The sequence below is a fragment of the Hippocampus guttulatus genome, chromosome 1, assembly GCF_054856545.1.
Source record: "Hippocampus guttulatus isolate MCC_2025c chromosome 1, RoL_Hgut_1.0, whole genome shotgun sequence".
NCBI classification, from domain to species: Eukaryota; Metazoa; Chordata; class Actinopteri; order Syngnathiformes; family Syngnathidae; genus Hippocampus; species Hippocampus guttulatus.
In genome coordinates, this window is record NC_141261.1 from 18929461 (window position 1) to 18951789 (window position 22329).

A 22329-nucleotide genomic window follows, 5' to 3' on the forward strand; every position below is an offset into this window, starting at 1 on the left:
TTGTAATGTCATACATGGTTTCGGAATGGGCCCCCTTGATTGCACCCTTGAGCTTCGGAAAGGGAGGCGTGGTGGGGTCACAGGAGGCAGGTTGTGATGTGAGGAGCGAAGTTTCTGCAGCACAGCGATGTTCTTAGCCAGAATGTGTCAGGTGCCAATGGTGTTATGGTGAAGCAGCCTAAATTGCAACTCTTGCATATAAGAATAAAGCAAACGACGCAGGATGACTTCTGTAGATGTTGTAGTTGATTGTCTGGCCTACACTGAAGGGGAAAACCTGTAGTTTTAGTTCAAATACTGTGTATCTAATTTGTTCTGGAACGTTTGGATCCACTTAACTGGTGTATTCGGAAGGGAGTTATCATTCACATGCAAGTGCTTCCTATAGACGTACCATTAAACAATGTACGGTATTGTTTTTCCTTTTTCTAAATTTAGAACGGAGTCTTTTAAAAGTAAGAAATTGATGACTTGCAATAAAATACGTTCAATCTGAACACATTTCTGGCATATTGTTCAATAGCACATTTACCTGAGTAATAGTAAATTATCGGGTGTCGATTCAACCTTTGCCGATTACCTTGACCTGGATGACTTGAAATAGATATAAGAAAAAAAAACGATACAGGGACAGTAAGTTAAAAAAAGAGTTGTGGAAAAATGCTATTATTTTGAAGGCGGTGTTTTTACAAGGGGGCTTTGACTTGCACAGCGTCGTAGCATTGCCTGAGACATGCAATGCAATAGTTTTGCTGCGTTCGAGAAAAGTCGTAAATCGGAAATTTTCCGATCCCGACAAGGAAAAGGGCATTCGAACGCCCCTATGAACACGGACGTCATGGATGTGAAAACGGAAAAAGGACCGACTGAATGGCAAAATATAATTTGCAAGATTATAAACATGACAATTTTTATGTTACGTTATTTCGAATAAAGTAGTGTAACACGATGTGATTAATACTGACTGGGTGAAGATATGCTGTTGTCTCCATGCAATGAGTTATTTCGTGAAATTTTATTCAAATGAAGGAAATTTTGAAAAATGTTTGCTGGAGGTCAAAATGGAACAACAAACAAATTATTGGAAGCAGCCATCTTTGTTTACATTCGCCTCGAACGCTTTGAGGTAGGAACTGGATCAATCCGAGTGGGAAGTCTGACTTCCCATCTTAGTCGAATGCAGCATTCACCGTGCAGTGCAGAAAGTTAGCATAAATTAGCCGCCCTAGCCGAGAATGAAAATTAGACGAACGATATGCATAAAAGTAACTGCTTGAGAAAATGCTAATAAGTCGCATTTACTGACGTTAATGGTTATCCATGGGTTTTTTTCTCGCTTAAGTGTCTTTAGCTATAAGTGTCTTTTCAGCTATACATGCATTTCGTGGAACGAAATCATTATAGTATTATAAAGCTCGTCGGGTTGACTGAGCGTTTTAACGAAACCGAAAATACGTAATGTGTTTATTGGAGATTTTGGTAAACGTGTTGCCCAAAGTTAGAACCGGCAAGTTAGTGAGCTAAGGCACCTTAGCTTTAGCAAAACTAGCAGCGCGGGGGTCCAGCTCAAGTCAGCTGACAGGCTTCAGTCTGCTGCCGCTGCTGTTGTCAACAAGAGAACCGCGCGCGATGGATCAACTCAAAGTCAAGGACCGCATTCTGGAAAACATCTCCTTGTCGGTCAAAAAGGTGAGAGACCATAACGCGTACATTACGCGTTTTGTTTTGTTTTTTAACGCGCCAACGTTTGGTCAGCTATTGGATGCAACCTGGGAAACAGGCTTGCGCCCACCCGGAATCATTTGGCTAATGTTGACACTCGCTGACTTATTGTCATCTCAAAATCAACAATACGTAGGCATCATGTTCCAGTAAGTTACGATGACCGCATCGAGGCACTGCGGCACACAGGCAACGTTTCTCTGGTTGGGAACCTCGGCATATTTCAGGAAGTATGTGGAAACCTGTAAAAATAAATCATGTCTCAAATCAATAAACTGTGGCACAGCCGCTCCAAAATCACAACAGCCGCGTTTCACGTTAAAGTCTCTTATTAAGGCTCAGATGACGGATGAGAAAGAAAGTAAACAATGCTACAATGGTTGTTTTTTTTCCTTGATGAATTTGATATTGAAAGTTTAAAATCTTTAAAATTAAAACGGATTTATTCAAAGTAGAAGTTGGTGATAGTGAAGTGGGACACTTGCCTGACTTATCTGCGGATAGCGTGGGATCGGTTCCCACTCATTGACTGTGTGGATGTGGGTGTGAATGGTCATTTGTCTCTGTATGTGCCCTGTTACTGACTGGTGACCAGTTCAGGGTGTAGCCTGCTTTCTGGTTGATAGGCTCCAGCAAAGGATAAGCGGTGTTGAAAATGGATGGATGGATTCAAAGGAGCTCCAGTTTGTTTGTTTTGTGTGCGGTAAATGTTTTATAAAACAAATGCACTTTTTTCTTTATTTATTTCCAAGGCAACATGGTATTTACGCTGTGAAATTAGTAATTTCAATGAAATAAAATAATTTTCATAGTCAGTTGTGCTGCATTCTACTTTTGAAAAATCATCATTCATCAATACGTAGCAGGTGTGAGTGGGTACTCATGGTATGACAAAAAGATACGGTGGAACACAAGCTAAGAAAGGTTGGTAACCGTTATAATGTGGTGAAACATGACGCCTGTCACATATTTACTGTATATGGTCGTCGAGTCACAGACATTTATAATCTACGTTTCCTGCTTTGGAACCAATGTGTGTCTATGGCTACAGGTATGCAGTTGATACATTTGAAACACTGTTGATTTATGAAGCACAGCGCAACGCAGTATTGTACATGTACCATAACAGCTGCAATAGAAACGATTAATACATTTGGTGGGGACCATGACACTACAAATCCTCAAATGTGGTAATCGATCTTCAGTCGATGTGCCCTATTGAGAATTGCCAACACAATGCAACACACAGTGAAAGTGAATATAATTGCACTGTGTTTACACCTTGTTCTCATGACTTGTGAAGAAGGGAGATGGATGAAACAACGGCTTTGTGTTGGCTATGATGGACACACTTCGCCTCCTTCAACCATATTTATTCACTGTATATTCTTCAATGTTTTGTGCAGGCCATTATCCCATCACTAGCTGGTCTTACATTACTCACTGCACATCCGAGTTCGATTCTGTAAGTGCATCATGTCCAGTAATGTACCCCCTCAATCTGAGAGTAAAGCCTTCGGTCAGTGTTGTTCAATTTCAATTTCAAAGTTCAATTTCTATGCAAACTACCGGTAGTTCAGTTCACAAATCTTAAAATGAGGTAGTTCAGTTCATAGATCATGATTCAATGTTTTGAACAAAATCAACTGTTTCAAAAACAAAAACTTCAGGTTTTAATTTTTTTAAATTTCAATATAAGATAAGATAAGAAAACCTTTATTAGTCTCGCAATGGAGAAATTGCCAATTCACAGCAGCAAAGTTATGAAAGGAAGAAGTAGAACAACAAAATATAGGGGCTGCTGGAAAGGCAGCCACTCTCGCGGCGCCATTTTGAAGTCAAAATAACACAACACATAGGACACAGACAGTCGTGCAATCTTCACCAATTTTCTGCATACACTTTGTTGTCTGAAGCAGTTATAGATGAAATGTTGCTGCAATCTATTACCCTCAAACTGGCATTTCCTATCGTTGCTAACCATTCGGTTCACCTCGTAGCCAACTGCAACTTTCACTTTACAGTCTCAGAAAAAGCTTGTTACTTGATTGATCTTTTTTATTATTATTATTATTATTATTTATTGATTTAATGAATTAAAATGAAAACTACAATGTAGTCCTTAATGTGTAAGTACAAATAAAATCCTATGTAGGAAATATAGCTGCCACTTCCGCCACCTCTTCTTCCCTCTATCTGCCCAACACTCAACTCAACTATATATACTTATTTATAGAGCACTTTAAAACAACCACCACTGCATACAAAGTGCTGCACGTGAAGCAACAATTAGTCATACAAAACCACAGGGAGTTAAAACAAAACATTGATAACATTGCAAATCATCAGGCGACCACCAGTTCATGTTTGAATATATGAATGAGTCCATGAACTTTCATTCATTGAATTCGTCCAGGCACAACACTGCCTCTGATCAATACTGAGTCTGACAGACTTTCCACCGCTTATCTTTACTTCTGTCAAATATGTTTTGCCTTCCCCTTGGTCTTCACTAGTAGATTGAGGTCTTTCACATACAAATTAGTTTCATGGTTTGTGCCAATGTTTGTTCCGTCGTCCTTGCCAACTGTATGTAACCCATTTAAAAAGTTGCATTAAAACCCAAGTCTAGGCGATCTAGACTGAAACGTCAAACCGAGACACCATTTATTACAAGTTACATTAACTTTTAGTTGCATTCAGCGAGCTGCATTGCTGCCTAAATATCACGAAAATGAGTTTTGTCTCCCAATAGAGATCAATTATACTTCCTTTTATACCCAAGTTTTGATTAACTCTCAATATGAAAAAGAACACTTTGAGTGTCATTGTGTTGTGTTCCTACAGTTGCAGAGTTACTTTGCAGCATGTGAAGATGAGACTCCAGCCATCAGGAACCACGACCGGGTTCTGCAGCGGCTCTGCGAGCATCTTGACCATGCGCTCTTGTACGGGTAAGAAAAGTTGTCGTATCTCTATGAAGGATCACCTTCCACCAATGTGTCACCAGGCATTTGAACATGATGTTTTCGCCACTGCAGGCTGCAGGATATCTCTTCAGGCTACTGGGTTCTTGTCCTTCATTTCACAAGGAAAGAGGCTGTCCGCCAGATAGAGGAGCTTCAGCACATAGCAACTAACCTGGGTCGAAGTGAGTGTGACTTGCATCCTCACACGCTCTCGTGTGTGTTCTTCTAGAACTATGCCTTATGGTAACTGTGCCACTAGGTCGGGCATGGTTATACTTGGCGTTGAGCGAGAGCTCTTTAGAAAGCTACCTCCGCCTCTTCCAAGAGAACCAAGGACTGCTGCAGAAGTACTATTTCAAGTAAGTCATTTAACCCTGAAGGCATCCATGGGACATTTTGTGCCATACTTTTAAAACATTTTATCCAAGCCTTTTTGGCAGTGTTGGGCGAATAGTTGCATTTGAAAATGCCATTTTTCTCTGAGTAGCAAATGAAACAAAAGGGTCAAGGAGAATATCACAAACAAGACACACAACAAACTCGATATCCTGAAACCCTTCATCAGATTTTCAAAATTCTTGGTGTGATGTGCTCATGTTGAAGTTGCCATTGCAACCAGACACTGTCTTTCGTGTGTGTGTGTGTGTGTGTGTGTGTGTGTGTGTGTGTGTTTCCTGTCCCCCTTCATAAGTCTTCTTCGACTCCTGCATGACTGAGTGACAACAAATAAGAAGTTACAGCGCGTTCAAATGTGATGAAAGCTAAGATCGGTGCATCGTATTTCTTTGGTGTTGTAGGAATGCGCTGGTCTGCAGCCATGACCACCTGACACTCTTCCTCACGCTGGTTGCCGGATTGGAGTTCATTCGTTTCGATCTGGAACTGGTCCGCATCTCTTTTACGCTTTCCTTCCCAAATGAACCCGTGACGCGTCTCTGACTTGCCCATGTGATGCTCCAGGATGTGCCGTATTTGGACGTGGCCGCCTACATGCCAGAATACTACAAACCGCACAACCTGCTGGACTTTGAGGAAAGGCTCCCCAGCTCGGACAGTTTATCCCTGAACTCCTTCACCTCCCTGACCTCCACCAACCTGGAGTGGGATGACAGTGCTATCGCGCCCTCAAGTGAAGGTGAGCTGAACGTTATCTGCGTATTCATGGAAGTGTAATGCGCATCTTGAATTTCCCTTTTGAGATTTGCCGTTAGGACTCGTGAATAGAAAGTGACAAGCATCACGGATAGACACATCACTCTTGTTCACAATGTAGAAGTCTACAGTTAGACTTCACACTTTTCTATTTACTCTCCCTCCATTGATTCACTTTTTTTTCGCATGCCATAATTCATATTATTTTCTATTTGTATGAAGCTCTCTCTAATTTTTCATGTTTTCCCTCCTTTTTTAGATTATGATTTTGGTGACATCTTCCCCGTGTTGCAGGCAATGCCAAGTGCAGACTGGGAAGGTGGGACATTGGTTAAACCTTTCCTCCTTGCCAATCCACGTCCTTCCTTTTCCACTGTTTTGCATAATGTATGTTGTGTGCGCAGCTTTGCCATGATAATAGGCAAAATTTGTTTTTCTTGTGGGAAATCAACATTTTTCTTACTGAAGTGTAATTCCTCTGGAGGCACATTTACTTGTGGTCTCTTGAGTAGTGTGAGTGCATTTGATCACGAGAAATGACTTGCTAATGGCCTTCAGCATAACTGCAGCAACTCCTTTGATAAACATTGCAAAATAGCACAGTGTGTACACAATAATTATAGCCAGGTCAAAACACATTTGTTGTATGGCTCAATAGGTTGAACAATTGTAGTCGTAAAATGAGGGCTACTCGTCGGAGTGAAACAAATGCTATCATTGATCTTTGCAAAATATTCATTTGTGTTTTCATGACTACAGTGGTGCTGTAAAATAATGACTCACATCTTTTTCTGAGATAAAAGCCATCGTTGGGCCATTATTGTTTTTGTGTGCATGTGCGTGCGTGTGTGTGTGCGCGTGTGTGTGTGTGTGTGTGTATGTGTGTGTGTGTGTGTGTGTGTGTGTGTGTGTGAGAGAGAGAGAGTGCGCTTTTGCGTTAACTTGCGAAAACAAAGTTGAGATCTCATAGCTGTACGGTGCCAGCCTTTGAATAGCAACAATCTGCAAATAATTGACATCGATTTAATTGCATTGAAAAATGTATACATTTTTAAACAAGAAAATTCTTGAATAAGCGGGATATACCACCAATAATTGTTTTCCATGAAAAACATGGGTGCCCCCCCCCCAAAAAGGAAAAAATATTTTTTTTTAAATTTGAAAAATAAATTGGTGAATAGTTGAAGGTGCAAGCATGCAGTGTTCCACAGAACAGACTTATATTCTTTATCCTCTGCCCAAAAAAACAAAAAACAACCAAGATTCGCCGACCAATATCATACAGCTTACTGAGAGTGTTGTCTGTCTGACTGTGTTATACTACCTCCAGTGCCCAAGGAGAAGCACAATTAATTACAATTAAATACCTTTATTCAACTTTGAACATGTGATTAGGCTTCATTATTGTAAACACGATTTAACAGACTTTTTTTTTTAAATCATCCAGCACCTTAAATTGATTGCTCTGCTGATATCTGTTATCATATGCATGAAGTTTATGTGGGATACCATTCTAATCCTCCTTTTTCTTGAGCACATTGAGACTAGTGCAGCTGTTGTCACTGTTCTCATCTTGTCCAATCTGTCTGTTGTACGCTTCTTCTTGGTGTATGATGCTGTATGTGACACTGGCCGAGAATCTGTTCAGAGGTTGGAGTTAACAAATGTCCATCCATGCATTTTCTTTACCATTTATCCTCCTTAGCGTCAAGCTGGAGCTTATCTCAGCCTACTTTGGGGGAGAGTCAAGGTAGCCAGCCAATGATAGGGCACACATTGACAAACAAGCATTCATAATTATGAATAGTGGATCATTTCGTTTCTTCAATGAACCCAACATGCATGTTTTTGGAAAGTGGGAGGAAACTGGAATACCCTGACAAAACCCTTGCTAGGAAAGTGAGCAACATACTGTAAAAACTGTACACCCTGAAACACAGATGTGTAAATCACTCTTTCACTGAACTGCAAAACAATAATTACAAATATCTTTCGTGCTGTATTTTTTATAGTGGCAAAATGCATTGAATTTGCTTGACTGATTTTATGGTTCCAATGGCGGCACAAATTCCACTAGTAATCGGCTCCCATCCCCAAAAAAAGTTTAAACTGCACTTTAATTGCTTACATATGCCACAAGGCGTCTATGAAGGACTAATTTTGGTGAATTGAGGCTCAACTCAAATCATCAAATGCGCAATGCGAATATGTGGGGACTCAGTGTAGTCTTCAAGAAATGCTCAGATTAGGCCTGCGCCACTTCTTCCTGTCTACTACTACTTGATGGCTTCCTATACTGTATTGTCTTAAATGTTTTGGACCCTGCTGATGAACATCAACAATGCCTCAAGCCCTAACTCATGTGTTGTGTGGAGTGCGGATGTAGAAATGTACAATTGTTTCTGTGAAAATGCGTTTACTGTTGAAAAATGATAACACTGGTCAACAGGAAATTTTAATCAGAGATGGTTACCTGTGATGGTATATATATATATATATATATATATACCTGGTATCTGGTAGATACCAGAGATGGTTACCTTTTTGACACCTGTTTAAAAACATGTTTTTAGTTTTTTTCTAGCACATCAAATTTTTGAGATATTTTCATTTCTTGTTTTTAAGTTGAAACTATAAAGGCTTGTGCAATACGGAATTTGCCGTGTGTGCCACAAAATCATCTAGAAAAGTTTACTTGCATCTCTTCAAAAACAAAAAAAGGTAAAAATGTGTTGACCGGTGTAATTGGTAATTCTGATAGTAGTACAATATTATGTTATATAACGACTACATTTATGATAAAACACTGAGCATTTTCAAAATGTTGTGTATTTCTACAACTCCAAAAGCAAACTGCTTCTTGTCCTAATTCAGTTCTCTTGATGTCACTTTCCACAAAAGAAGGTGACCTGACCGACCAGGCCAGCTGTCCGAGGTCCAGTGGTTCTGATCCTCTGACCGTCATCAGTGACGTGGTGGTCTTACCTGCCGCCAATGGCAAGGGGAAGGTGGGCGCTCGGCTATCGCCGCCCAGCCCAACTTCCAGACACAACCCTTTCAATCATGACTCGGACACCAACACCTCAGCTGATGTCACGCCGGTTCATGTGGCCGAATGTCACATCGCTTGCACTACAGACGACACAGTGAGCACCAACAACGAGCTGGAAGTCATTCGGTAAAGTAGATTGCTGACTTTCTTACTTTGGCCAAATTAGTGATTCTCAAAACTTTTACAGCAAGTACCACCTCAAAAAAATGTAGCAACATTGAAATACTGTCGCGTCGTAGGCCCAAGTGTTTACATGGTAGAGGTTTTATTTTTAAAAACTATATTTAATATTGTAAGTTTCAGTCTTAACACTGTGCTTATAAATGCTTGTCTGTGAAATTCTAGCTTCGATGTAACTGTAATAACAAAAAGATGCCAGTAGACGATAGTGTTGCTTTGCTTTGGATTTGAGGTCAGTATAGCTTTTGCGTAAAATATTAACCTCAAAGTCACTGTTCTGCTTCACACTTCTTTTAACAAAAGGAGGATTTCATCCACTTTTGGGTCAAAAGGTGTTTTTGGTAAAAGTAGCTCTTGTTCTACTGCTGATTCCTACAGCAGAGGAAAAAAAATAGAGAAAAAAGTGAAATGAACAGCTTATTCCTTTTGACATCCAGGATGGCAAGACGAAGGAAAGCAAGCAAAAAACGGCGTGGGAAGAACTCCACGAATTCCATAAGCAGCATCCATAAGTCCTTATCATCTGAGCACATCGAAATCGACAGCACCTTCCCAAACACAGAGGATTCCGATTCTTTGAACTGCACCGTAATCCACCTTGACGGGGCGGGAACAGAGGGGGCAGAGAAAAGCAATGAGGACGGCGAGGAGGCCCTCCTAAGGCTTCCTAATATGACAGACACCTCCATGGATAGTGTTGGCGAACCCCTCCGGGATGTCATAGACAGACTTAACGAGGACGTCTGGGACCCGCCCAAGTACGAAGAGGGTCCCGATCCTCCTGCGCAGCAGCCCTTTCGAGAGGACTGCGGGGGTGAGCCTCCTGACTCAGACTCAAGTCCAGACCACCTGCAGGCCGCTCAAAACGTACTCTGCCTTACCCCCGACAATCCAGACTCTGCTGCCTCAGGTGGTGGGGACCATGACACTACAGAGCATTGCCAGTCAAAGATACTTTCAGGTGGCCATGAAGATCAAAGAGAGGCAAAAGCGCCAGCAGGAGGGGAGCCTGACGTGAAAAATGAGGAGGAATTTGATGTGGACGGGTGTAAAATGACTCCTGTGCAAGAGGAGAAGCTTAGTTCCTCCGAAAGTTCTCATCCTGCTGAATTTAAGTAAGACCTGTTCTTGGTGCTTTTCCTAATTTGGCAACATGTGTTTCAAGTCCACTTTTTGTCTTTTAGGGTAGACAACAACCACTTACTACTCCTCATGATCCATGTATTCAGAGAGAATGAGGAGCAACTCTTCAGGGTGATCACCTTATTATATTTTATACAGCCTTGAGGTCCAACTTTCCTTCCTGAAAACACTCACATCTCATATCATCTTTACCCATTGAAATATGTGTAAATGGGGAAATGCAAATTTTTTGTTCCAGCCCACCAAAAACACCAGAAATGTATGTTTTCGATTTTTCTTATCATAAGTAAATTGCACTCAAAATTATTGCACTGTATAAAAACAACTGTTCTCCCCATAGTGATCACTTGGGAGCACAAAACGTGACTGTACCTAATGTGGTGTACTTGGTTTGTGTGCTCCCTTAGCAGTTGGCAAACAATCTTAATGGCTAAACCAGCTACCAAAACCAAAATACTATCATTTAAAGTTGGCTGAATGTTGCGAAGTGTGCTGCCGCCATGTCGCGCTGGGTGTCAGATGTGCACCCGATTCTCTAAATTTAATTGTATCTTCAGACAAAAAAAAAAAGGTCTTATGACAGCTTGTATCTTGAAAAATTCTGAAGTAAAGACACCTCAAGGCAACATTGTTTCCCGATTGTAATGCTATATTGGCGTAGTAATGGCATGGATTGAAACAGCTTTCTTTTGTTTTTTTGAGCTGTTTGTTCATATGCAGCTGCTGGTGTTTACAAAACTGCAATGTGTAAACGATGCAGTCCAGTGTGACAACGTTCCATCTTGCTTTTTAGATGGTGAGAATGAGTACAGGCCACATGGAAGGGGACCTGCAGCCTCTGTACCTACTGCTGACTGACTGTTATATCTACCTGCTGAGGAAAGGTCAGTGAGTCGGCAAGAATATGCTGCACTTTGTACTAATAATACCCACATTTTGTGTGGAAAAACCTAGTAAGTGTGTGACCCCTGAGGTGTTCTGCGTACTACCTTTTGCTGCTCCGCCTTTAAGGGGTGGTACAACGTTTCATGATTCTGCACAGGTGCAGCAGAGAAGCCTTACACGGTGGAAGATGCTGTTTCTTATAATGAGCTGGACTATCTCTCAGTAAGATCTTTTCCCTGCCTTATCCATGTCTTTCTGTCTACCTGTCTAGGTTGAACTATTCCTGTCTTATCTTTGGCTTTCTAGCGCAATCTGTTTTTGTCTACAGTGCAGAGAATAGAGAAATAATTTCAAAACCCTTTTCCCCACCTTTAATGTGACCTCTATAACCTATACAACTCAATTGAAAGATAAACTGTCTACTGCATCTAGCTGTCTACATTGCTATATCGACCTGTCTAGAAATCTCTGTTTGTCTTTATAGCATCTGTTGTGTAGTGCTCTGTCTGTGTTTACAAGGTGCCATGTTTTTAGGTGGGCCTTGATCAACAGACAGTGAGCATAGTTTGCACTAATAGAAGAAGGAAGTTCCTGTTAGACACAGCTGATGCCTCCTTGACTCTGTGAGTGTGTGTCGACCCGTCTCCGCGTCTCTTAACGATGCCGACTGAATGCCCACAGTAATCTCAACACCTTTTGCCTCCAGATGGTTCTTGTCTGTCCTTAAGACGGCCATGGTGAATGGTTGCCGTGAGCCCCCGTATCCTTCCATCCTGACTGATGCCACCATGGAAAAACTCGCTCTCACCAAATTTGTCTCCCAGGAATCTCACTGTGAGGTGAAGACGTGCTAAAATAGCCAATGGCCTCTTGTTGTTACAAAACATTGTTTCCCATCCTTTGAGTCTCACAGCACACCACCAAATAAAAATGTTAGAAAAAGTGCAGCATATGCTCGGAGATTTACCTACTTGCCATGTAATCTGTTATTGTTTTTAGTTGAACACAAAGCTATTAGTGTACTGTGCTCCAAGCGGAAAACTTCTGGGTCATTCCACTGGGCGATGTGGCATGCCACAGTGGGTTGAACCAAGCAGATTTTGATTTTATTGAAACTTGCTGTACTTGCTGATAGTGAAGGCACAGCACTAAATCTCAAATTTGAGGTCAATCTGAGCAAGGGTTTGGGAGTTACGGCCCACCGAATTTTAATTAGTTGGCCAAAAAGGTGTGTGGCTGCCCACCTTTGAACAATATATCTCAGGAACTACCGGACCAGTCTTCACAAAACAGCTATTGTTGGAGAGGGAATTCATCAAGGAATCCAAATATGCACTCATTTAGAAGATTGGTGCGCAATTTTAGTAATTTTACAATTTGACCTTGCTGTTTATGTGACATGAACTACAGTACATTTCTCATGAAACGTAATCTCTCACATGTTGTCTAAGACATGTAATTTTTTTTTGTTTAGCAGAAATAAGAATAATTTGCCATGAGTATTCAATGAATACTCAATAAATATTCAACTTTCATGTGTATCTGAGGCAGTGCTTCTGTGTATCTCTAGGTTTCTGAAGTTTCGATACATCTATATTCACTGGTCCACTGGGAGGATCCTATGGATGCAACCTTGCCCAACTTGAAATTACCTTCCAGCGCGAAGGAAGGGATGATGCAGTACCGGGCTGGCTCCACATACCTGGGCAAGGAGCTGTGGAAAAGCTGCTACCTTGTCCTCAGGTTCATATAGAAATTTCCCGTATTTCCTTTGCGTGGTGTTGCTTAATAGAAGTGTACACACAATAAGCATACAACCCGCACTGTCCGCCGAGCAGTTAATGGTAGATTAAAAATCCTGTAATGTGCTCAGCATTTGCCAAACATTTTCACATGAACATGATTTTTTTTTTTCTTTTTGAACAAATTTATGTGGCATTGTCAGCATTCTAATAGTTTTGTTTCTTCTAGTAATGGAATTCTGTACCTCTATGCAGAAAGGACTGATGTGACGCCTGTGCTCTCCGTCACGATGGGGTAACTTTAAAAAAAATTGAAGCCACTGCAAGGTGAAAAGAGGTATTGATGCTCACTATCCACGTATCCCATGTCTCTTCTTCTTATGCCAGGGGGGAATACTGCGGAGGGTGCCGTCGTTCAAACAGCACAGAGCGTCCCCATGCCTTTCAAGTCATCCTGACAGAGCGCCCCCCACTGGAGCTCAGTGCCAACAACGAACAGGACATGGCTGATTGGATGCAGCTTCTCTGTCAGTCTGTCTCCAAAGGAGTAAGGACAGAACTTTTTTTGACCCAATCAAACATTTTGTAATTACGTGTGGTTATTTACCATTATTTGCCACGAATGACAACCATCTTCACCCTCCCAAAAAGTTGTAAAAGTATTTACTAGGCCTTGATAGAATTACTGTGTTCCTTTCCAGTGTATCCACAGCGTTGGCAGCATCTTAGGCTGTTTCACAGAACCTACCAAAAAACACAAATAGGTGTTTTTGTGAATCGCGAAACATGACTAAGTGGGGGTTCGCCATACTTGAGCCAGAGTGCCAGGATGATTTATCTACGAGTTGTTCTCCTCCAGGTCATCCCCCAAGGTGCATCCCCTGTCCCGTGTATCCCGTGTTGTCTGGTTGTGACGGACAGCAGGCTGCTGACTTGCCATCAGGACTGCCAGACAAGCTTCTTCCGCTTGCTGGGCAGCGCCGACATCTGTGACATGGAGGCCGTCAGCCTGGAGGCTAACGTGGAGTACTGTGTCATTGTGAGTGAACTTGAACGTCTATGACTGTATCAAATGCCTTGAATATGTCCTCCCGCAGGAGCTTTCATCACCTGCTGTACATTTTCTGCTTGTTTTACGGGCAGGAGTTTGCTACAGATCGTGACAGCTTCCTACCCCCGTGGGTCTTGTATTTCAGCGGGTGTGAGGAGAGAGACAGACTGCTGGAGGTTTTGGACAGCGCGTGGAGAAGCATCTTCCAGGTAGGTTTGGAGGAGCTGTTATTTGTTTTTAATATTTTTTATACATGCAGAAGCATGGATGAGTGGTGAGCATATCTGCCTCGCATTTCTGAGGTTCAGGGTTCTACTTTCTAATAGGGATTTCACATGTTGTTCGCTGTGCTTGGCAGTTAGGTAATTCATCTAAAAAGAGGCTTCAAGCTGTTTCATGTCTTTCGACTGTCAAGGTTTACTGTCTAAAACATAGGTGTCAAACTCAGGTCCTGGAGGGCCGCTGTCCTGCATGTTTTCCAAGTCTCCCTGTTGCAACACACCTGATTCAAATGAACAGGTTCAATGTCAGGCTTGCGCAGAGCTTGCTGATGATCTGATTATTTGAATCAGGTGTGTTGGAACAGGGAGACTTGGAAAACATGCAGGGCAGCGGCCCTCCAAGACCTGAGTTTGACACCTATGGTCTAAAACGTCAACTATTTAAAATCGCTATTCATCTCTCCTTTTATTATTTATAATTTTATCTGTGGTTTTATTGTTCTTGTTTTGGTTGTAAAGTGTCCTTGAGTGCTTTGAAAGGTGCTTATAAATTAAATGTATTATTATTATTATTATAAAAGAATACACCTTGTGTATTCAAAACAACCACATAGCTTTGCCTTAGGAAAGCCCACTTATCTTCATGCAAAAAAACAAAACAAAACAAAACTGCAAACGCCACTAATATGCTAACGTTCACGTTGATAGTTTTGGAAGCAGCGGATGTTTGAACAGAAATGGTGGCTCAACACACGTAGATTAACGGAATGGAATCAAATTGGTCGTTGGACGTGCACATGTACACAGCCACGAAAATTCACTTCACACTTAAAATCTGTCCAAGAGACATAAAAAACAATGACCAACAGAGAGAGACAGAAAGGAGAAGGCTGGCATGTCACCAAAGACGGCCCCTGATTTTCTATTAGATGAAAAACAGAAGGAAGGGGGGGGGGGGGGGGGGTGACAAAAACAATCTCCAATCTTTGCTCCTTCCTATAAGGGAGGGTCACAGGATGGGATTGAAAAAACAACTCTGCAACAGGCACATGAATAGAAGACATAAACAACAATGACTCAAAAATAACTCCACATGTGGGAGGTGCAGATTATACAACGTTACTTGCGGGGATATCCTCTCTAAAAAATAACTCATATTCTGGCATGTTATTGTGTCACAGTAGTAGACGAAGTAGTAGTACTTGTTTTGTTTGTTCTTTTGTTTCTACATGACTGTATTAAATTGGCGGCAGGGTGGATGACTGGTTAGGATGTCCAACCGGCGATGCTCTTGTGCACTTGTGTCCTTTTACCAGCGTGTCTTGACTGTCCACAGGTGGCACTCCCCCACAGAGAGGTTTGCGAGCCATCAGTGCAGAAGCACTGCGGCGAAGGCCTGGCCTTAATGAAGAGCGCCTGGCAGCGGGCAGACAGTTTGGCACGGGGCCGAGCGCAGCGTGAGCCTTGGTGCTGACACACACAGACATACAAACACACGCACACACACGCTTGAATGCACACTACTGGCAATGATGGGTCAGCACACTCATATAAGGACAATGACAATGACCAGTGCTTTCGGCACAGCCAGATAGAATTATTCTCCATGACCTATAGTCACTGATTTACTGCTCAGATATTTCCTTGCTTGTACGTCAAAGCTGATGTCAGCCCTCATATGCAATACACACCACTCTCAAAAAAAGGGTGATTTGGCTTTTGGGTGAAATTTCACATTTCTCCTGAAATGCACTCTAACCTTTCCAGGTGAGCTTAAATGACCTTTTCTAAGCTTTCCACTGTATAGGTGCAAGTGTTTCGTATTTTCTTACTTTTTGCACAACATGCTCTTACAAGGAGCTGAACAGGAAAAATTCAAAACGGGCATTTGATCCATGAGTGGACCGATACGTTTCCTGGTTAAATTCAATCAGAAATGATATTAGGGCTGCAGCTAATGATTGTTGTATTAATCGATTAATCTGTCAATTATTTGATCCATAGTACCTTTTTGTCATACCATGAGTACCCACTCACACCTAGTACGTGTTGATGAATGATGATTTTCCAAAAATAGAACGTAGCACAACTGATTATGAAAATGAAAATTATTTTATTACATTGAAACAACTATTAAAATGGCGGCCCAGTGAACCAGTGGTTAGCACGTCGACCTCACAGTGCAGAGGTACTGGGTTCAATTCCAGCTCCAGCCTCCCTGTGTGGAGTTTGCATGTTCTCCCCGCGCCTGCGTGGGTTTTCTCAGAGTACTCCGGTTTTCTCCCACATTTTAAAAACATGCATGACAGGTTGATGGGCACTCCAAATTTGTACCGAGGTTTGATTGTGGGTGCCCTGTGATTGGCTGGTAACTAGTTCAGGTACTACTGAACCGCCTACTGCCCGAAGACAGCTGGGATAGGCTCCAGCACGCCCGCAACCCTTGTGAGGATAAGCGGATAAGAAAACGGATGTATGGTTGATTTCTAAAGTAAAAGTCAGTCTTTGAAAATGTTTTATTCAGAAAAAACAAAAAGATAATCAGTCTGCTTTCATGGAGAACATCAGAAGTCAGATAATATTTACTGTTGAGATGCTGATATTTTGTTGTGAAAACAGTACTCAAATATTGAACAGTTGAACATGCATATTCAAAAGTTAATAAAAGGTCAAACTCAGTTCATCTGTAAAGGTTATAGATCATTTTAGGTTAATCCAGAAGTCTCGCTGAAAGCTAACTTTTGGTGGGTACTGCATATATTGGCGCATCTTAGTAAATGTCAGTATTTTCATACTTCCATTCAAAAAGTTGAAGATTAACTACATACACAGTCATAGTAACAATGATTGTTCTTCACAGCTAATGGAGATTCACAATCTCAAGAAATGAAGATGGTAGGAGTTGGCCTTCTGAAATGTATTTTCCATCAATACCTAGCCACATTTCACATTTTTGAGGTCAACTACTGGTATTAATTTTTCTACGATATTCAGATTTATTTGAGTTGAGGGGTAATGAAAAATTGATGATGAAAGCCTTATAGTGCACTTGACATGAGCAGATGGCTTCCATGCAGACTTGCACATAGTTTTCCTCGCGGTTCCAATGGTAGCATTTTGGTCGCCGTTGGTTTGCTGATTGTGTTATTGTGAGGCAGAACTTGGTGCAATAGCACAAAATCATGATATGATTCACTTGTTTTTTGTTTGTTTTTTTAAATTGTTGTTGCTTGTTTTGTTTTGGGGGTTTTTTTGTCTCTACAACCACAAACAAAAAAATGCTTTTATCTTGTAACTCCAGTCTCTGCCATTAGGAAAACATTGTGGTCAATATGACAAATGTAAACCAAATGCCAATTAAAGGCTCCTGTGATATCAAAAAATATGACCAAGGTAAAACTTTTTACACGATTAATGTGACCTACAACCTTTACAACTCTAATTGCCCCATGGGGATAAATAAAGTTTTCTGAATCTGAATCGGAACTCAATTTAAAACGTATGTAATCCTTTCAAGAAAGGAAATAAAAATACCTAACTGAGATAAAGCGGTTGCGGCAGTATGCACACCCTCTTCAAACCAGCTTGTGGCGGTGTTCAGAATGAACCAATCAAATCCAAACTGAAGTTACGTCCAAGTTCAGCACACGCGTGCCAACATAACATGTGCCTCCAATCAACCCCAGATACATTTCAAATGTTCTAGTAGGCTTTCTTCTTCTTCTTCCTAGCAGAACCTTGAAGGTTTTGTGCCACCACATTATCTCAGTTGTTTATTTTTAGTTCACATCTTAAAGATTTGTTTTCATTGAGTTGTACAATTTATGTCACATTATTTGTGGAAAAAGTTTTGAAATGGGTGTGTGTAAACTTTTCAAATCTACTATAGATATTTCACTTACACGTGCCGTCATGTCGAGTGCTTTAATCTTTTCCAAGTGCCACTTGATTGCCTCTGCTGCCCTTTGACAAACAAATCTAATCTCAGGTGAAAAAGGTACTGTGCATCCAAAATTCACCGCTTTCTCACTCTTTTTTTTTTCATTGCTGCATTTTATCGCGATTCTTTTACAGTACTTTCCATGTTGTTCATTGCAGTTCAGAACCGTTTTTTGTGTAAACAAAAGGAGCAAAAATGTTTGACCAATTTTGACCTTGCATGTCATTTTTGGCAGTGTATGGCGTTCGGGTACCCAAGCGCACCTTATTTTCCATCATATATACACCAAGAGGCTACAGCATTATGAACGCTGTTAGTTTGCAGTGGTGTACAACTACTGAGAGCTGTTGCTAGTTTTGATAACACTGCAGAGTCAAACATATTGGGCTCAGCTTTGGTATAATGTGTCACAATAATGAGCATATTGTTACAATCGTACCTCTCTAACAGTGTTAATCAAAATTAAACGTTAACTGTTGGAATGTTTTGGCTGGTCGGTGTTTAAAGAAATCTCATATGTGGGATTCCTTTTTTTTTTGAGAAGGCGAGAGAAAAAAGTTGCAGACAGTGAAGTTCAGATGTGGTAAGTGTAAAGAATTTGTGTCAACCTTAAGTCAAACATTGCTGGCCAATGATGGATGACATCTTCGTCTTTTTTGTTTTCATAAAACTATAATGCAAGTAAAATGTGTATTAAGTTACGCTATTTTATTGGGATGTAAATCTAGCACTAATGAAAAAGAACATGCACATGCCAGTGTTGTTTTGTTTTTTTTAAATACCGTCAACTGTGCATATGATCTGAAAATAATAACCTGGTGGCAGAACAAAATAAAGTAAATAATTAACGCTGTGTGTAAATCATTTGCATTATAAATGTCATCATTTACCGTAAATATAATGATTATTTTTTTATGACAATGTTGCATTACAGTGCTGTGCCTATGGAATGGAGCCACACGTCTGAATAGAAACAGATAGTGAGAGTGTGTGTGAAGAAGGGCCATTATTTTCTACTTTAAGGGTATACATCGCTTCTTGCCCGAAGTCAGCACACCTTTGTGACCTGTGTGAGGATAAACAGTACAGAGAAGAGATGGGTAGACATACAGTACATGGAGCCAGAGGAGACATCACAACTCTGGAGTGATATTTGTCCTTCTTCGCAGAGGATATGCAAAGTAAGAATACATGTTTAATACATGTTTGTGAGTATTGTTTTACGGTCTGTGCACATGTGTTGCTGCAATGCTTATGTCCAAATATGTGGTGCATAAATGGTGAAAACACTGTCGGATAGATGCTGTGGTTAGCTTAGATCAGTTTCCCTGTTTATATATAAAAGATAAGATAACCTTTATTCGTCCCACACTGGGAAAATTTGCAGTCTATGGCAGCAAAATTGGGGGGATACGTGTTTCATTGCACAAAATAAATGTTTCAGAAAATAAATGTACACAGTTCAATATAAGTGCAACATAAAATATAGCATTAACAATATACTGTATTTGTAGTTTAAATATGGACTATATATTATATATATATATATATATATTACCCCTATATATATATAGGGCGGCTCGGTGGTCGAGTGGTTAGCACGTTGACTTCAGAGTGCAGAGGTACCGGGTTCAATTCCAGCTCCGGTCTTCCTGTGGGGAGTTTGCATGTTCTCCCCGGGCCTGCGTGGGTTTTCTCCGGGTCCTCTGGGTTCCTCCCACATTCCAAAAACATGCATGGCAGGCTGACAGAACACTCCAAATTGTCCCTAAGTGTGAGTGCGAATGCTTGTTCGTTTCTGTGTGCCCTGCGATTGGCTGGCAATCGATTCAGGGTGTCCCCCGCTTACTGCCCGAAGACAGCTGGGATAGGCTCCAGCACCCCCCGCGACCCTAATGAGGATGAAGCGGTTCAGAAGATGAATGAATGTGTATGTGTGTGTGTATATATATATATATATATATATACATATATATATTAGAGCTGTCCGTTTAGCGCGTTTTTATTTGCATTAATTTAAATTAATTTTAACGGGATTCAATTTTTTCTCGCGAGATTGTAACGCAGCACACGTCACAAGCGGATGTGACGTTGCTCTATAAATACATCCATCCATCCATCCATTTTCCGAACCGCTTGATCCTCACTAGGGTCGCGGGGGGTGCTGGAGCCTATCCCAGCCGTCTTCGGGCAGTAGGCGGGGACACCCTGAATCAGTTGCCAGCCAATCGCAGGGCACACAGAGACGAACAACCATTCACGCCCACACTCACACCTAGGGACAATTTAGAGCGTCCAATCAGCCTGCCACGCATGTTTTTTGGAATGTGGGAGGAAACCGGAGCACCCGGAGAAAACCCACGCAGGCCCGGGGAGAACATGCAAACTCCACACAGGGAGGCCGGAGCTGGAATTGAACCCGGTACCTCTGCACTGTGAAGCCGACGCGCTAACCACTGGTTCACCGGGCCGCCCTCTATAAATACACCAGAAACAAAACAATAAGCGAGCTGCAGAAGTCTAGCCCATGTCTGTTTTGCCAGCCACGGCAGCGCGAGACACCGAAAACGGATACTTAAAGAGTTTATGAATGGAAAGTTTACTTTTAAAAAGTTGCCAGATTGCTCCACTGACAAGACCAAAGTTACCCGTTCTTCTCTCTCTCTGTATCATACAGGTATACGATGTATGCCACTGACGCGATTGTTACTTGTTTGGAACTATTTTGTGTGGAAGGTTACAGTGTTCTGTGTCCATATATATAGAGCGGGTGGAGCTTCTCTGTGTTCGTCTGACAGTGACAGTGCGCTGCAGCGGTAGCGACCTAGCGAAAATAAAACGTCTCCAGTGTTGTTATCGAACCAAGTGTAGTCATCCGAAATGATGTCTACACAAAACCATAGAGAGACTTCCGCGTAAGAAGGACCAACAGAATCAACATAGCCTGACTGCTGTGTTCAAAGCAAACTTGAGAAAAACGAAGTATGCAACCATGGCTTAAATCCACGATAGGCTGTGTTCTAGTTTACCTTAGATGTGCACTTTATAATCTTATATTGCTCTGTTTTGATTCCATAAAAAGAGCTGTTAAAGCAGCAGTTGTGTGACAAAATATTTTTTTCACTGTTGTTGATGGACAGTAATATTGTGTGAGAGATTATGTGTGAATAACTGCTCCAAGTGAAAAATGTTCATGTAAAATTGAAAATCGAAATTGTTATTTCAGTAAATATTTGCATTTTGCACATAGAAAACGGATTCATGATTCCATGTTGATGAGAGCATTAAAATGGGGAAAAATAGGACAAAAAATATAAAAGGAAATTCAGAAACGATAAAAAATGCGTGAGTAATCACGATTAATTTTTAGTGAATTTGAGTTCATTATGAAAGTTGCATTTTTAATTAGATTAAATATTTTAATCGTTTGACAGCTCTAATATATATATATATATGTATAATATATATATACATATGGATATACTGTATATGTGTGTGTGTGTATGTACATATATACAGTATACAGTACATACACGTATACTGTAGTTTGACATTAGGCTTCAACTTGGAGTCTGTTCTCTGCTGGGTTTTTGTGTTCACTTCATTTTGACCACCAGGGGGAGGTGTCATGTATGTTTACCATTGCTGTGAGGGGTTTCAGCTACGCTACTGTTGCATCATATCACTTGTATCAACAGAACAGTCACAGCCAAGTTCGAGAAAATGAAATAATGTCACTCAAGTATGCATTTTACCCTGTTTCCTGCTATGTTTGAACATGTTTATGATTTCATGATAATTGAGGAGAAGAGTCTGTAGAATGTTTGAATACAGGCAGTAAAACAAAACTTTAAAAAGCTTTTAAAAATTGCGTGATAACTGCACACACCAATGAAAAAAAAGAGACAAATGGGCTTTATAGTAAGTATCCTTAAAACAGACTGAAGATGATTACAGCAACAGCAAGGTGTGTTTCAAAAAAAGGGAATCTCTAATATATGCGATTGGCTGGCAACTGATTCAGGGTGTCCCCCGCCTACTGCCCGGAGATGGCTGGGATAGGCTCCAGCACCCCCCGCGACCCTAGTGAGGATCAAGCGGTTCGGAAAATGGATGGATGGATGGAATCTCTTGCAATCAGATAAACTGTGGATGTAAATAGCTGTATATCATCTTGGTGGCTGAGGATGCTCCAAGATATTTAACGAGTGCTCCTGATGTTACAAACAAATACATTTTATTATGATTTGAAACATCGAGCATGTGAATCAA

General features: G+C 41.1%; 1 protein-coding gene across 6 annotated transcripts; it reads left to right on the forward strand.

Moving 5' to 3' along the window:
* The first annotated feature begins 1057 nt into the window (after nucleotides 1-1057).
* On the forward strand, nucleotides 1058-18906 carry plekhm2 (pleckstrin homology and RUN domain containing M2). Of its 6 annotated transcripts, XM_086116715.1 has the most exons (22): nucleotides 1058-1689; nucleotides 4570-4676; nucleotides 4764-4873; nucleotides 4951-5050; nucleotides 5489-5576; nucleotides 5652-5826; nucleotides 6103-6162; nucleotides 8745-9021; nucleotides 9513-9889; nucleotides 9971-10190; nucleotides 10260-10329; nucleotides 11012-11102; nucleotides 11261-11325; nucleotides 11638-11726; nucleotides 11810-11942; nucleotides 12674-12846; nucleotides 13075-13140; nucleotides 13233-13392; nucleotides 13705-13884; nucleotides 13989-14105; nucleotides 15454-15574; nucleotides 16978-18906. In XM_086116715.1, the coding sequence occupies exons 1-22, from the start codon at nucleotides 1630-1632 to the stop codon at nucleotides 17091-17093; spliced, it is 2955 nt and encodes a 984-aa protein (XP_085972841.1). In that variant the 5' UTR covers nucleotides 1058-1629; the 3' UTR covers nucleotides 17094-18906. The 6 variants fall into 6 exon arrangements, with proteins under 6 accessions (XP_085972841.1, XP_085972854.1, XP_085972828.1 ...); XM_086116702.1 differs by having other exon boundaries at nucleotides 1059-1689; nucleotides 9513-10190; XM_086116727.1 differs by having other exon boundaries at nucleotides 1060-1689; nucleotides 9513-10190; nucleotides 15454-15584.
* The last annotated feature ends 3423 nt before the right edge of the window (nucleotides 18907-22329 follow it).